Consider the following 16,965-nt stretch of genomic DNA (forward strand, 5'->3'; position numbering starts at 1 on the left):
ATGATTGCCTTCTCTTTTCCAGTGCTGCCCTTCTGAAAAAAAAAAAAAAAAAAAAAAAAAGATCCTGAAAGAGGAAAGAATTTTTGTTACACATCTGAAAGCTAAAGTCCAGGTGAGTTTATATTTCCTCATTACTGGTAAAATGCTCTTTAATTTTAAAGACAGGAGACCCTTTCTTCTCTTTGGAAATGTCCTGTCTAACAGTGACATATCTGTGAATATGCCATTACAGCCTCCTTTCAGGGCCCTTAAGCCCTTCTCTTCATAATTTAACATTTTGCCTACTGCGAGCTATTATATTTCTAATTGTTGACTAAAAACTAGTCTATAATGAACACCATTTTGCAGAGATCTTTGCATCCTTTTATAGCCATTCCCTAAGTATAAATCCTAGTTTCAAAATGTGAGTCAAATATCAGATATTTACCATATGCTTGTACTTGTTGGGATACAATGACAAAAAGATATAGTTACTATCCTCAAATGACTTGGTATCCAGTAAGGAAAATGAAATCAGACTAGGGATAAGAAAGATAGTTGATGTGAAAGGCCACTAGAGAAATTCAGATGACCTGTCTTGGGAGTTCACAGGGAAGAGACATTATTCTGACTATAGCAGCATTGTCAGGATATGATCAAACTGTGAGAATTCAGTGAAAGAAAATGGGTCTTACACCTTAGAGTTTTTATTCTAATGATGTTAAATGCAAAGTGACATTAAATGGAACAAGATGTCTTAACAACTGTTTGCAGGACACTGTGATTAGGAGGATAGATACAGAAGTAAAATAAACCCATCTATCAGGAATATATAATAGGAAGCAGCTTTGAGACTACCAGTAATGCATACAAAATATCAGAGTCTCCGATTTACACTGACATAACTTTTCTACAGGCAAACGAATCATAGGGTGGATTCAGGTAATGGGAACTGATGAAAATAAAGTAAAAGCTTTCAATAAAACACAGCAGCAGTTTTTAGAGCAGCGTTGGTTCTCAAATGTAGGATGCATCAGAATCACCTGCAGGCTTGTTCAAACAGAGTTTGCTGGGCCCCAGCGGCAGAGTTTCTAATTCAGTAGGTCTGAGGTACAGCCGAGTATCTGCATTGGTAACAAGTTCCCAGGGACTATATTTAGAGGACCTTTGTTCTAGAGTATTCTAAGCTTTTTCCTCCGGATCAGAAGATATTTACAAGGTAAGGCGGGGAGGATTTTTTCCCACCTGTTCAGAGAGAAGATTGCTCTGTTAAAAATTCAGAAATCTATCTAACTACGTCTCAAGACAAAAAGATATAGTTGCTATCCTCAAATGACTTGGTATCCAGTAAGGAAGAATAAATAAAAATAGGAATAAGTAAGATAGTTGCTTTTTTAAGAAAAGGTTTAATTTTATGAAATATACTTTTAGGAAAAGGCAGAAACCCAGGACTGTAAAATAAATATTAAGTAAGTTAATATACAGGTTTATGTTTTCCATACTTTTTTCAACTTATTGATGTCAGTTTTTCTCTCTATATTGATAAATACGTATATTTTATAAATGTAATCATATTTACAAACCTATCATCATGAGAATGATGGGGTGACTCCAGCTGAGTGTTCAGCTGGACAAAATAAGGTTGTTTCTGGTATTTGACTACTATGAATAAAACTTCTGTGAACATCCTTTACAAGTCTTTGTGTGGACATATGTTTTTGTTTTTCTTGGGTACATACCAAAGGGAGGGCGTGTTACCTAGTTTACATTCCAACTGCAATGTGTATAAGGTCCAGTTGCTCCTCAAACTTGCCAATACTTCGTGTTGTCAGACATTTTAACTTTAGCCAACCTGGTGCATGTGTAGTGGTATCTCATTGTTATTTTTATTTACATTTTCCTGATAATGATGTTAACATCTTTTCATATGATATTACCTATTTTTATATACTCTTGGGTCAATCAACTATTTTCCCCATTTTAAAATTTGATTTGTCATTTTCCTATTGATTTGTAGGAATTTATAAATGTATTTTGAACACAAGTCTTTTGTGTGTGTATACAGACATAAAAAGGAGCGGGGAGGAGGAGAGAAATGGAGGGAGGGGGAGGGGGAAGGGAGAGAGAGAGAGAGAGAGGTAGAGAGGGAGAGAGGAAAGAGTTCTTGTGGCTTCTTATTCACTTTCTTAATCATGTCTTATTATAAATAGATGTTCTTAATTTTAACGAAGACCTATCTGCTTAGGTATGTCCACAATAAATGGGCTGGGTTATGAAATTTACATGAGGGCTTAAGAAATTTGGCTCAGGATCACAGCTAGCTTGCAACACATTTTCATCTTTCACTGTTTCAGGTCATAACCTACACAACTTCACCAGTGCCTAGGAATGTTCAAGGCCTTGCCTTGGGTTCAAACCTACAGGGGAAAACATGCAACTGAACAGGTCACAGGGAGGTCAAGGCACTCTATGAAACACAGAGAGTAGGGGAAACTTGGGGAATCTAGTTGAGTATGATTGGCATTTTTCGTTTCTTAAATGTTTGGGAGAATTCGCCACTGAATCCTCTTGGCCTGACATTTTTGTGAGAAGATCCTTAATACAGATTTAATTTCTTTAATAAATAAAACAATATTTAGATTTTCAATTTCTTATATCAGTTCAAATTGTGTTTTCAAGGAATTTTAACATTTCATCTACATTTTCAAGTTTATTAAAAAGTTATGAAGTTCATACAATTCTGATTTTAATGCCTGTAAAATATGTAGTGATATCTTCTTTTATATTCCTGATATTAGCAGTTTTTTCTTGATCAGTGTAACTAGAAGTTTATTATTCTTATTAATCTCTTCAGTGAAATAGCTTTGGCTTTATTGATTTTTCTTTATTGGATATCTGGGTTTTTTCTGTTATTCGTTACTTTTGGTATGTTATACTTTCTATAGGTTTAATTTGCTTTTCCTTTTCAAGCTTCTTGATGTATATCACTGGTTTTCAGCCTTTCTATTTTGATAAAACATATATTTAAAGCTTATGTTTTCATAAACATTGGTTTACCTGCATCTCCCAAGCTTTGATATATCTTACATTCACTATCATTTAACTCAAAATATTTTCTAGCTTCCATTGATTTATTATTTGACCAGTAACTATTTAGAAGCATCCGTTTTACACAGGCACATCTCATTTTATTGCATGTTGCTTTATTGCACTTTGCAAATATTGCAATTTTTACAAATTGAGATTTGTGGTAACCCTGCATTAAGCAAGTACATTGTCTCTGTTTTTCAACAGTGTGTGCTCGCTCTGTCTCTGTGTCACATTTTTGTAATTCTAGCAGTATTTAAAACTTTTCCATTATTTTTACGGTGACTGTGATCAGGGTCCTTGATGTTACTGTTGTAATTGCTTTGGGACACCATGAGCCACACTCATATAAGATGGTGAACTGAATGAATATATGTTCTGTGTCTTCTGACTGCTCCACCAACCAGCTATTCCTGTCTCTCTTCTTCTCTTTGTGACTTCCTATTTCCTAAAACACAACAATATTGAAATCAGGCCAATTAGTAGCCCTACAATGGCCTCTAAGTGTTCAAATGAAAGGAAGAGTCCTCCATTTTTCACTTTTAATCAAAAGCTAGAAGTGATTAAGCTTAGTGAGGAAGGCATGTCAAAAGCCAAGATGGGCCAAAAGCTAGACCTCTTGTGCCAAACAGTTAGTCTAGTTGTGAATGCAAAGGAAAAGTTCTTGAAGGAAATGAAAAGTGCTACTCGAGTCATATGGAGATACTGCTGATACGGAGAAAGATTAGTGGTCCAGATAAAAGATCAAGCCAGCCATAAAATTCCCTTAGGCCAAAGCCAGAGCAAAGACCTAACTCTCTTCAATTTTGTGAAGTCTGAGAGATGTGAGGAAGCTACAGAAGAATGGTTGGATGCTAGCAGAGCTTGGTTTATAAGATTTAAGGAAAAAAGTCATCTCCATAACATAAAAGTGCAAGGTGAAGCAGCAAGTGCTGATGTATACGCTGCAGCCAGTTGTCCAGAAGATCTGGCTAAGATAATTGATGAAGGTGGCTACGTTAAACAAAAGATTTTCCATGTAGACAAAACAGCCTTCTGTTGGAAGAAGATGCCATCTAGGACTTTCATAGCTAGAGAGAAGTCAATGCCTGGCTTCAAAGGGCAGGCTGACTCTCTTGTTAGAGGCTAATGCAGCCGGTGACTGTAAGTTGAAGGCAATACTCATTTACCATTCTGAAAATCCTAGTGCCCTTAAGAATTGTGCTAAATCTGCTCTGCCTGTGCTCTAGAAATGGGACTGTTGTGCCAAAGCCTGAATGACAGCACATCTGTTTATGGCATGGTTTACTCAATATTTTAAACCCACTGTTGAGACCCACTGCTCAGAAAGAAAAAAAAAAAGATTCAAAATATGACTGCTGATTGACATTGCACCTGGTCACCCGGGAACTCTGATGGGGATGTATGGAAAAGATAAATTTTGCTTTCATGCCTACTACCACAACATCCACCCTGCAGCCCATGGATCAAGGATTAATTTCAACTTTCAAGTTTTATTTTTTTAAGAAATACATTTCATAAAACTCTAGCTGCCATAGATTGTGATTTCTCTAATGGATCTAGGCAAAGTGAATTGAAAAGCTTCTGGAATGGATTTAACATTCTGGATGCCATTAAGAACATTCCTGATTCATAGAAAGAGGTCAAAATGTTTAACAGGAGTTTGGAAGAAGCTGATTCCAACCCTCACAGATGACTTTGAGGGGTTCAAGACTTGAGTGGAGGAAGTAACTGCAGATGTGGCAAAAATAGCAAGAGAACTTAAATTAGGCATGGAGCCTGAAGATGTGGCTGAATTTCTGCAATCTCATGATAAAACTTTAATGGATGAGGAGTTGCTTCTTATAGATGAGCAGCTAAAGTGATTTCTTGAAATGGAATCTGCTCCTGGTGAAAATGCTGTGAATGTTGTTGAAATGAAAGCAAATAATTTTGAATAGTACACAAGCTTAGTTGATAAAGCAGCAACAAGGTTGGAAAAGATTGGCCCCAGTTTTGAAAAAAGATTCCCTTTGAGTAAAATGCTATCAAACAGGATCGCATGCTACAGAGAAATCTTTTGGAAAGGAAGAGTCAATTGATGTGGCAAACTTCATTATTTTTTTTTTTTTTTTTTTTTTTAAGACAGTCTTGCTCTGTCACCCAGACTGGAGTGCAGTGGCGTGATCTCGGCTCGCTGCAACTTCTGCCTCCCGGGTTCAAGCACTTCTTCTGCCTCAGCGTCCCAAGTAACTGGGACTACAACTGTGCACCACCACGCCCAGCTAATTTTTTTTTTTTTTTGAGACAGAGTCTCTCTCTGTCGCCCAGGCTAGAGTGCAGTGGCACGATCTCGGCTCACTGCAGCCTCCACCTCCCGTGTTCAAGCAATTCTCTGCCTCAGCCTCCAAGCAGCTGGGATGACAGGTGCCCGCCACCACGCCTGGCTAATTTTTGTATTTTTAGTAGAGGCAGGGTTTCACCAAGTTGGCCAGGCTGATCTTGAACTCCTGACCTTGTGATCCACCCACCTCGGCCTCCCAAAGTGCTGGGATTACAGGCATGAGCCACCGTGCCCGGCTAATTTTTGTATTTTTAGTAGAGACAGAGTTTCACCATGTTGGCTAGAATGGTCTCAATCTCTTGACCTCGTGATCCACCCACCTCGGCCTCTCAAAATGCTAGGATTACAGGCATAAGCCACTGCACCTGGCCCATTACTGTCTTATTTTTAGAAATTGTCATAGTCATCCCACCCTTCAGCAACACTGATCAGTCAGCAGCCATCAACATCAAGGCATTACCTTCCACCAGCAAAAAGATTATGACTCTCTGAAGGCTCAGATGACCATTAGCATTTTTTAGCAATAAAGTATATTTAAATTAAGGTATGTACCTTAATTTTTAGGCATAATGCTATTACACACTTAATAGTACAGTATAAACATAACTTTTCTATGCACTGGGAAACCAAAAAATTCATGTGGCTCACTTTACTCCAGTATTCTCTTTATCGTGGTGGTCTGGGGCCGAGCCAGCAATATCTCCATGGTCTGTCTGTATTTGGAAATATTTGAGAACCTCTTCTTTTTGAGTTCTAAGCTAATTGTAAAGGCTCAGAAAATATACATTGTTTTACATTAATCCTTTGTAATTTATAGATGCTTTATAGCACAGAATGTTATTCTGATAAATATGATGTAATCATTTGAACAGAATGTGTAGTCTGCAGTTTGGGAGTATAATGTTCATTTGGTTTAATTTGGTTAATCTTGTTCAAACTTTTATGCCTTTGTGGATTTATTTTTGGTGTTCCTATCATAGTTACCAATAGAGAGTGTTGAAATCTCTAACTTTAATTTCAAATTTGTCTCTCCTTTAATTCTGTTGACATTTATTTTATATTTTTTGAAACTATGTTATTAGGTACATACAAATATAGGCCTACCATTGTATTCTTGCTGAATTGCAGAATATGACCCTCTTTATTACTTACAATACTTCTTGCATTAAAATCTACTTTATCTGTTATTAGTATAGCTATGTCTGTTTTCTTCTGAATACTGTTTGATAGATTTTTCCATGTTTTTAAACACACGTGTCTTTACATTTAGAGAACGTTTCTTGTAAGCAGCCTAATTGATCCTATTTTTCTTTTTAACCTAATCTGCTAATATTGGTTTTGAATTGCAATGGTTAGTTCATTTACATTTACTATAATTACTTTGGTTTAAGAATGCCATCTTGCTATATGTTTTCTGTTTGTCTCATTATTTTTTAAATTGCTCTTTTCCTGACTTTTTTGTATAAATTCAGTTTTTTTTTTTTTTTATTCCATTTCATCTCCTCTGTCAATTTTTTGTTGTTGTTGTTTTGGGTTTTTTTTTTTTTTTTTGGAGATGGAGTCTCGCTCTTGCCCAGGCTGGAGTGCAATGACTCGATCTCGGCTCATTGCAACCTCCACCTCCCAAGTTCAAGCAATTCTCCTGCCTCAGCCTCCCGAGTAGCTGGGATTACAGGCACCCGCCACCATGCCTGGCTCATTCTTGTATTTTTAGAAGAGACGAGATTTTCTCATCTTGGCCAGGCTGGTCTCGAGCTCCTGACTTCAGGTGGTCTACCCTCCTCGGCCTCCCAAAGTGCTGGGATTACAGGCATGAGCTACCATGCCTGGCCTCGTCTATCAGGTTTTTCAATTGTACATGTTTGTATATTCTTTTGTTTTATGTATTTATTTTTTGAGACAGGGTCTTATTCTGTTGCCCAGGTTGGAGGGCAGTGGCATAGTCTCGGCTCACTGCAACCTGCGCCTCCCAGGTTCAAGCAATTCTCCTGCCTCAGACTCCCAAGTAACTGGGATTACAGGCATGCCACCAAGCCCAGCTAATTTTTGTGTTTTTAGTAGAGACGAGGTTTCACCATGTTGGCCAGGCTGACCTCAGGTGATCCACCCACCTCAGCCTCCCAAAGTACTGGGATTACGGATGTGAGCCACCACTCCTGGCCGCTGAGATATTATAATATAATATGTGTCTTTAACAGAGTCCCCATAGTGCAAGGACCTTTCAGTAGTCATTAATGGAGGTTAATATGTTAACTCCATTAACCTCCTTGCTCATCATTTTTGCTTTTATTGTCATTCCTTGATCCTATATTACAAGCCCCATAAAACATTATTATTTTCATTGCTTTAAATAATTCATTTGTTTAGTCATATCAGTCATGTCTTTACTCCATCTACAGCTGTTCATTGCTTGTTTGCATATTCATGCTTCCATCTGGGATTACTTTCCTTTAGCCTAATGCTTTCTTTTAGTATTATATTGTGGATCTATTGATAAAGAATTCTCTTAGCATTTGTTTCAACAAGTATTTAGTTCACCTTTATTTCTGAAAAATTTTTCTCTGGGTATAAAATTCAGAGTTCTCAGTTTTTTTCTTTCAGCACTTTAAAGATATACGTTCCATTCTTTAGGCTATGATAGTTTCTGTTGAGAAGTCAACCATTTTTCTTACTGTTTTCTTATAGCTGACAGCTTTTTTTTTTTAAAACTATGTGGTTTTAAGTTATGTTTTTCAATGTTGTTTTTCAACAGTTTGACTATGATATCTCTAGGTGTGAATTTCCTCATTTTATTTTGATTAGGTTTGACAAGTTTTTTATTTATATATCAAGGTATTTCCTGAGCTTTGGAATGTTTTTGTTCATTATTTCTTTAAATAATTTTTCTGTCCCATTCTCTCTTATTTTCTTCTAGATGTTCAGTGTCACATTTTCACTGTTCCTTGAATTTTTCTTTTCAATTGTGTTCTGTTTTTTTCCCCTCTCTGCATAAGATTGTTGTTAATTTGAGGCGCAGTGCATTGCCTCAGACTTGTAATTCCAGCTACTTGGGAAGCTGAGGTGTGAGGATCACTTCATTCAGTGCTTGGCTGCAGGAGAGGTGATCATACTGCACTTCCCAGTCATGACAGAATAAGACCCCATCTCTAAAATAATAATAATAAACATAGAGGATTTTTTGAAAGAAAGATCATTGTAAATTTGACTTAATGTTGCATAATAAGCGCTTTTTTTGAGACGGAGTCTCCCTATGTCACCCAGGCTGGAGTGCAGTGGCACCATCTTAGCTCACTGCAACCCCCATTTCCCCAGTTCAAGTGATTCTTCTGCCTCAGCCTTCCAAGTAGCTGGGATTACAGGCGAGTGCCACCACACCTGGCTAATTTTTTTTTTTTTTTTTTTGAGACGGAGTCTGGCTCTGTCACCCAGGCTGGAGTGTGCAGTGGGAAAGATCTTGGCTCACTGCAAGCTCCTGGCTTACCATTCTTCCTGCCTTCAGCCTCCTGCAGTAGCTGGGACCACAGGCTCAGCCACCTCAGCCTCGGCTAGTTTTTGTATTTTTTAGTAGAGGGTTTCACTGTGGTTCTGTAGGATGGTCTCATCTCCTGACCTTCGTACTCCGTCTGCCTCGCCTCCCAAAGTGCTGGGATTACAGGTTGAGCCACCACCGCCCACCTGGCTAATTTTTGTATTTCCAGTAGTGACAGGATCTCACTATGTTGTCCAGGATGGTCTCAAACTCCTGACATCAAATGATCCACCCGCCTTGGCATCCCAAAGTGCTGGGATTACGGGCATGAGCCACTGCACCCAGCCCAATAAGCTCTTAATTAATTTTATAATTCTAAAATATTCATGTGATTGTCTTTTCAGATCTGATACTCTATTGATTTACTCCATTTTGCTCATCTTTTCCTTTCTTTTCTTTAGCATGTTAATCACATTTTCAAGCCCTTGTCTGCTAGCTCCCATATCTGGATTCTTTGTGAGTCTGTTTCTGTTGATATTTTGTTTTCTCCTGCTCATTAGTAACTTTTTCCTGTTTTTTTCATGTTTAGCAGTTATCATGTGTTGGCATAATCTATTATATGTTATAGAGACTCTGGATTATGTTATCTTCCTTTAATGAGTCTACGTCAGGGTTTTTCACCCTTGACACTGCTGACATATTTGGCTACCTAATTCTTTGTTTTAGGGACTTTCCCATGCATTGTACATTGTTTAGCAGCATCCCTGGTCTCTTCCCACTAGATACCTTAACACCTCTGCCTACATTATGACAACCAAATGTGTCTCCAGGCATTGCCAAATGTTCTCTTAAGAACAAATTCACTGCCTGTTCAGAACCAGTGATCTACACAATGGTTTTTAATATCTACCTTATTTTCCATTATGTGAATACACAGTCGTTTATTTAATTAACTACCCATCTATGTGTCTTTAGATTTTTCTCCAGCTTTTTTCATTACAACTAATATGTATCATCACATTCCTTTATACATCTTCAAGCACATTTTATAATTATTTCCTTTGGACAGAGTCTCAGAAATGACCTTACATGGTTAAGTTCTTCTTATGCGGAGATTTGCTTACATGTATTAATGCCCTTGATTTTCACAAGTCTACAGGACACCATAAGAATGCACTTTGCCCTACAACCCCACTAATATGTGGTACATCATCAACCTTTTAAATCTGACAACTAAATGCCTGCAAAATGACAGTATCTTATTGCTTATAAACATCATCTCTTCAGTAAAGTTACGTATCTTTTGGCAGGTGATGCCTTGATTACCTAGCTTTGGCTTCTCTGAACTCTGCTTCTCTGGTAGAGGATACCTGAAGAGATCTAGCATTTCTAAAACCATGGCCCAGGTGAGTGGATGTCTCTTTTGCTTTTCTGACATATTGTGATTTTTTAATTCATGTAATATTTTCATTTTTTATCCTGAAACCTCCTATCTCAGAAAGCTGTCTCTTGGAACCTATTTCACATTCCTCCTCATTTGCCCTCCTTTTTTGAACTGATTTTCACAATCTTCTGTATGTTCAGTCTTCTCTCAAGAGCAGTGAACTAATGACTTTTTCTTTGCCTACTCATAAATCTTGCATCCTCCTGTGCACTTTCATAATTTTCTGAGCCCTTCTTGCCTTTTAAAAATTGCATGGCAGTATTTTAGAATTTTCTAAACTCTTTTACTACTAACAGATATACTTTTAGTTTATCACTATTTTTAATATAGATGTCCTCTCCCTACCCCTATTATTGGAAAATAGCATTTATTTTTTCATTTTCTTCCAGACCTTGATTTCACAACTGAAAGTGACAAGTTGTCTTCAGAAAAAAGAAATTATGAGGTAAATGCATACCATCAGGAGACACTGAAAAGAAAGAAAACCTTCAACCTTATGAGGTTTATTTTCAGAAATGACCCACGGTACACAATTGAATTTGGGAGACAATAGGGACCTAAAGTGGGATGTTTTAGTCAAGTGATATTCAAAAAACATAAATCCCTTCCCCTACATCAGAGAAATAACACAAAAGAGAAATCATATGCGTGTAAGGAATATAAGAAGGGCTTTAGAAAATAGTCACACCTTACTGAACACCTGAGAGACCATACTGGTGTGAGACCCTATGAATGTAATGAATGTGGAAAAGCATTTGTAGTTTCCCAGCATTTGATTAGACATTGAAAAATCCACACTGATTTGAAACCCTATGAATGCAATGGATGTGAGAAGGCCTTTAGGTTTTATTCACAGCTTATTCAGCATCAGATAATTCATACTGGTATGAAACCCTATGAATGTAGGCAATGTGGGAAGTCTTTTAGACTTTATTCTCACCTTACAGAACATCAGAAAATTCATATTGGCTGGAAACCCTTTGAATGTAAGGAATGTGGGGAAACATTTAGATTATATCGACATATGTGTCTGCATCAGAAAATTCATCGTGGTGTGAAACCCTATAAATGTAAAGAATGTGGAAGGGCTTTTGGTCATCGTTCAGGTCTTTACCAACATAAGAAAATTCATTCTGGTGAGAAACCATATAAATGTGAACAATGTGAAAAGGCCTTTGTTCGCAGCTATCTACTTGTTGAACATCAAAGAAATCATACTGGTGAGAAACCTCATGAATGCATGGAATGTGGAAAGGCTTTTAGTAGGGGCTCAAGCCTTCTTAAACATAAGAGAATTCATAGTAGTGAGAAACTCTATGATTGTAAGGATTGCGGAAAGGCCTTTTGTAGAGGCTCTCAACTTACACAGCATCAGAGAATTCATACTGGTGAGAAGCCATATGAATGTAAAGAATGTGGGAAGACTTTTAAGCTTCATTCATATCTTATTCAACATCAGATAATTCATACTGATTTGAAGCCATATGAATGTAAGCAATGTGGGAAGGCCTTCAGTCATGTTAGAGACCTTAAGACACATCAGTCAATTCATGCTGGGGAGAAACCCTATGAATGTAAGGAATGTGGAAAAACCTTTAGACTTAATTCTCAACTAATTTATCATCAGACAATTCATACTGGTTTGAAACCCTATATATGTAAAGAATGTAAGAAGGCCTTTCGTTCTATCTCAGATCTTTCTCAACATAAGAATTCATACTGGTGAAAAACCCTATGAATGTAAAGAATGTGGTAAGGCATTTAATCGTAGTGATCGACTTACTCAACATCAGAGAATTCATACTGGTGTGAAACCACACAAATGCAAAGAATCTGGTAAGGCCTTTAGTCATTGCTATCAACTTAGTCAACATCAAAGATTTCACCGTGGTGAGAGATTCTTAATGTAATAAGAGGGAAAGCCTTTAGCCATGGCACATCTTTTACCGTTGTCACTATTATGATGCTATAGTGAAGATTTTTTTTTTTTTTGAGACGGATTCTCACTCTGTTGCCCAGGCTGGAGTGCAGCGGCACTATCTCGGCTCACTGCAAGCTCCGCCCCCCAGGTTCACGCCATCCTCCTGCCTCAGCCTCCAGAGCAGCTAGGACTACAGGCACCCGCCACCATGCCTGGCTAATTTTTTGTATTTTTTTTAGTAGAGATGGGGTTTTGCCATGTAGCCAGGATGGTCTTGATCTCCTGACCTCATGATCCACCTGCCTTGGCCTCCCAAAGTGCTGGGATTACAGGTGTAAGCCACCACGCCCAGCCTATAGAGAAGATTAAACTAGTTAATATAGGATATAAACACTTGGAAAGGCATCTGGCACATAGTATTTGCTTACTAAATATATTATTTTTATGATAATTGTTAGAATTACTAAAAATAAATTTTATAGAAGGAAGACCTATGAGCGTGATATTTTGAAAATGTTCTATCATCACTTCATATAATTTTTTCTGGACAAAATCCTGTAGAATATATTAAATGAGAAATTTTTAAATTCAAAATTCATACCCCTGAAGATTAATGCTGGAATAAATACTGTGTATTTATTGAATAATGAAAGTATAGCTGTTGAAAAATAGAGAGTGGTTTAAAGAAATTTTTTCACAAATTTTGTAATACAGATAACATACATTTGACATCCTCTACAATTAAAATAAATTAGAAATGAGCAGTTAGGTAGCCAAAAGACGGATATTAACTTGGAAAAGTTTCCCCAAGTTTATGAAAATGTTAAGATTTACATACTTAGAGAAAAGGTAACTGTTTACAGTGGTGCAATGAAGGCTTGTTTGCCCTTCACCTAGTTTTAGTACATCTGATGTCTCTCTTTTTTATATGTATATAGTAACACATATATACACACAAATACATATATACCCATACATGTCTCATATCTATGTATATACATAGACATATATATCATACTTATTACACATGAATATATATATTACATACATAATTTTTCCTGTTTTTTGAGCGAATGTTTTAGGTATCATTCACCTCTAAAAAGCAACGTACAACTGCTAGGATCAAAATTAATCTTCTAGATGTCTACTTAACTATTGTCATAAAAAATTAAGTAACCCTATAATGTCTTAAAATATTTACTCCATTTGCAAATTTCTTCAATTTTTAAAATAATGACTTTTAGACTGGCTTTTTTACAAGCCAAGAACTAAACTAATCTCATATATTTTATATGATTATGACTTATTAAGTCTGTTTTAGTCAAGAGCCTACCCTTCATCATTTTGTGACATAGACTTTTTAAAGACTTTAGATTTGACCTAAATAGTGTTGCACATCCTGTGTTTGTCTTATTGTTTCCGAAGGTGTGATTAACTTGTTTCTTTGTCCTCTATATTTACTGTGACCTGGAGGTTATGATTAGAGGCTTGATTAGGTTTCAGATTAAATATTTTTAAAAGACTACTTCATAGATAGTATTGTGTACTTAATATTGTAAAATGTCAGGTGGCCTACAAGTGAAACTATGTTTTATCCCTTGATTCATGTATTGACCACCAGCTCCTTCCATTGTATGGGTGAATTTTTTCTTTGCAATTAAATAAGTAATCCATGGAAAGTCATGTTGGAAATTTAAACAGTCTTCTGTATTCTATTTTTAGAGATGGGGTATTGCTATGTTGCCCAGGCTAGAATTCAGTGGCTATTCACAGATGTGATATAGCACACTATAGCCTTGAACTCCTGGGCTAAGGCAATCCTCCTGCCTCAACCTCTGGAGTAGCTGGGACTATAGGCACACAGTGCTACATCCAGTTGCTTAAAGAAATTAAGATGAAAATCCTCATCTTTTATATTTACCCATATATTTACTATTTCCCATGCTCTTTATTTCTTTCCAGAGATCTGACTTTTTCTCTGGTGTCATTTCCCTACAGTTTGAGGAACTTAACTTAGCATTTCTTGGAGTGAATATCTGCTGGTGATGAATTTTCATAGTTTCTTTTATTGAAATGCCCTTATTTTTTAAGGATTTTTTCTAGCTATAGAATTCTAGGTTGGCAGTTTTTTGGAGATATATGAATATATATGTGTGTATACGCACACACACAAAGAATACACACACATATATATACTTATAAAGGTAAAGAGATATATATTGTTTCATATATATATAAATCACTGACTTCCGGTCTTCAGGTCTCCATAGATTGCAAGAAGAAGTCATTTGAATTGTTTTTTCTCTGTATGTAATGTGTCCTTTTTCTCTGGGTGCTTTCCAGATTTTCTTATTACCTTTGGTTTTCAGCTGTTTGAGTACGATGTGCCTAGGTATGGTTTTCTTTGTGTTAATTCTGCTTGGGATACTCTGAGCCTCTGAAACTTGTACACATGTGCCTTTCACCAAATTCCGAAATTCTTGGCCATTATATCTTCAAATATTTTTTCTGCATTTACTCTACTCATACATTAAGTCTTTTGGTACTGTCCCACAGGTCACTGTCTTTGTTATTTATCTTCAGTAATTTTTTCCTGTTCTTCAGCTTGGACAACTTCTGTTACTCTATTTTCAAGTTCACTTATTCTTTTTTTCTATCATTTCAGTTCTGCTGCCAAACCTATCAATCAAATTGTTTAATTTCGGATATTGCATTTTTCAGTTCTAGAATTTTCCTTTAGTACTTTTATAGTTCCTATTTCTTTACTAAGATTACCTATTTCTTCATTGCATGCATCTTTTCACAAGGCTTTTGAGTCCTGTTAAAATCCTCTATATATTGATTCATACTAGAAAAATATATAAAATCATTTTTATGAACTTACACTGTGAAAAGTTTTCATTTCAATGAATGTTCCTATTATTTTGACTAGGTCACAAAAAAAGCTTTTCCTTTCCTTGGAGTTTCAGATTTTGTTTATTCATACGCAATGTGATACTGGTGAGAAAAAAAATCACTGTCTTTTTTTCCTTGATTATTAAATGTTTGGGAAACTTTCCTTAAAGGAAGTCTTGAACTGGAGTTCAAAGTACAAGAAATCTTTGTAAATCTCTTACACCATTAAACAGGTGAGCATTGGGAAAGAACATAAGATAAATTGTTCTCTATTTCTGTTTTGTTTTGTTATGTTTTTTGAGATAGAGTCTTGCTCTATCACCCAGGCTAGAGTGCAGTGGCGCGATCTCAGCTCACTGCAAGCTCCACCTCCCGGGTTCATTCCATTCTCCTGCCTCAGCCTCCCAAGTAGCTGGGACTACAGGTGCCCACCACCACACCTGGCTAATATTTTGTATTTTTAGTAGACACAGGGTTTCACCGTGTTAGCCAGGATGGCCTCGATCTCCTGACCTCATGATCACCCACCTCAGCCTTCCAAAATGCTGGGATTACAGGCGTCAGCCACCACGCCTGGCCTCTATGTCTTTTAACAGTTCCATGAAGTAGTCATGATTCATAATATTTACATGTATATACTTCATAGGTATACTCTTTATACAGTAGAGCAAAGCAGTTAGGGAGACATCAGTCTCTTGCATTAAAATTTCAAGGAATTCAGATTTTTAACCTAATACAGCTGGTGTATCATCTATTGTGATAGAAATATTTTTTCATACCTAACAGAAATTTTTCTTTGACAGATTGGAATGTAACCTTGTATGGCCACTATGGAGAACAGTATGAAGGCTCCTCAAAAAAACCTATGAAGAGAAGTAACCACACGGTCCAGCAATCACACCCAGACATTTATCAAAGGACAGGATATCCATATATCCAAGAGATATCTACATCCCCATATTTATTGCAACACTATTTATAATAGCCAAGACATGAAATCAACCTGGGTGTCCAACAACAAATGAATGGATAAAGAAAATGTGGTATATATATACACAGTGGAGTACTAAGCCATAAAAAGAATGAAATTCTGTCATTCACAAGAGTTATTCAAGGTTATAGTCAGAAAACCTTTAGCAAAAATTAATACTGGGGAAATCTATTTCATTTCACTTCATACCAGGAAAAAAAGCAAGAATGTCCTTCCTTACTGCTTCTTTTAAATTAGTAGTAGAGCTCCTGTCCAACACTTTAAAGCAGTGGTTCCCAACCTTTTTAAAGGCACCAGGGACCGATTTCCTGGAAGACAATTTTTCCATGCTCTGGGGCCAGGGAAGGGATAGTTTTGGGATGACTCAAGCACATTACATTTATTGTGCACTTTGTTTCTATTACTGTTGCGTTATAATATATAATGAAATAATTATATAACTCACCTTAATGTAGAATCAGTGGGAGCCCTGAGCTTGATTTCCTGCAAATAGACAGTCCCATCTGGGGGTGATGGGAGACACTGACAGATCATCAGGCATTAGATTTTCATAAAGAACACACAACCTAGAACTTTTGCATGCACATTTCATGATAGGGTTCATGCTACTATGACAATTTAATGCCTCCACTGATCTGACAGAAGGGGGACCTTAGTCATGTGAGTGATGGGGAGTGGGTATAACTACAGATGAACTTTGCTTGCTCTCCTACTGCTTACCTCCTGCTGTGTGCCCCACTTCCTAACAGTCTTGGGGACCTCTGCTTTAAAGCAATAAAAAGAGGGCCAGACATGGCGGCTCATGCGTGTAATCCCAACACTTTGGGAGGCTGAGGCAGGAGGATATCTTGAACTT

The 16,965-nt window shown here is 36.9% G+C and overlaps 1 protein-coding gene across 2 annotated transcripts; it reads left to right on the forward strand.

Moving 5' to 3' along the window:
• The first annotated feature begins 10 nt into the window (after positions 1-10).
• ZNF180 (zinc finger protein 180) lies at positions 11-16,959 on the forward strand. 2 transcript variants are annotated; one of them, XM_031659397.1, is made up of 4 exons: positions 11-112; positions 10,169-10,264; positions 10,692-12,054; positions 15,922-16,959. In XM_031659397.1, exon 3 carries the CDS (start codon positions 11,189-11,191, stop codon positions 12,026-12,028), a length of 840 nt encoding a protein of 279 aa, XP_031515257.1. In that variant the 5' UTR covers positions 11-112; positions 10,169-10,264; positions 10,692-11,188; the 3' UTR covers positions 12,029-12,054; positions 15,922-16,959. The 2 variants fall into 2 exon arrangements, with proteins under 2 accessions (XP_031515257.1, XP_031515258.1); XM_031659398.1 differs by lacking the exon at positions 15,922-16,959 and having other exon boundaries at positions 10,692-12,353.
• Positions 16,960-16,965: the final 6 nt, after the last annotated feature.

The sequence above is a fragment of the Papio anubis genome, chromosome 20 (assembly GCF_008728515.1).
Source record: "Papio anubis isolate 15944 chromosome 20, Panubis1.0, whole genome shotgun sequence".
Classification (NCBI taxonomy): Eukaryota; Metazoa; Chordata; class Mammalia; order Primates; family Cercopithecidae; genus Papio; species Papio anubis.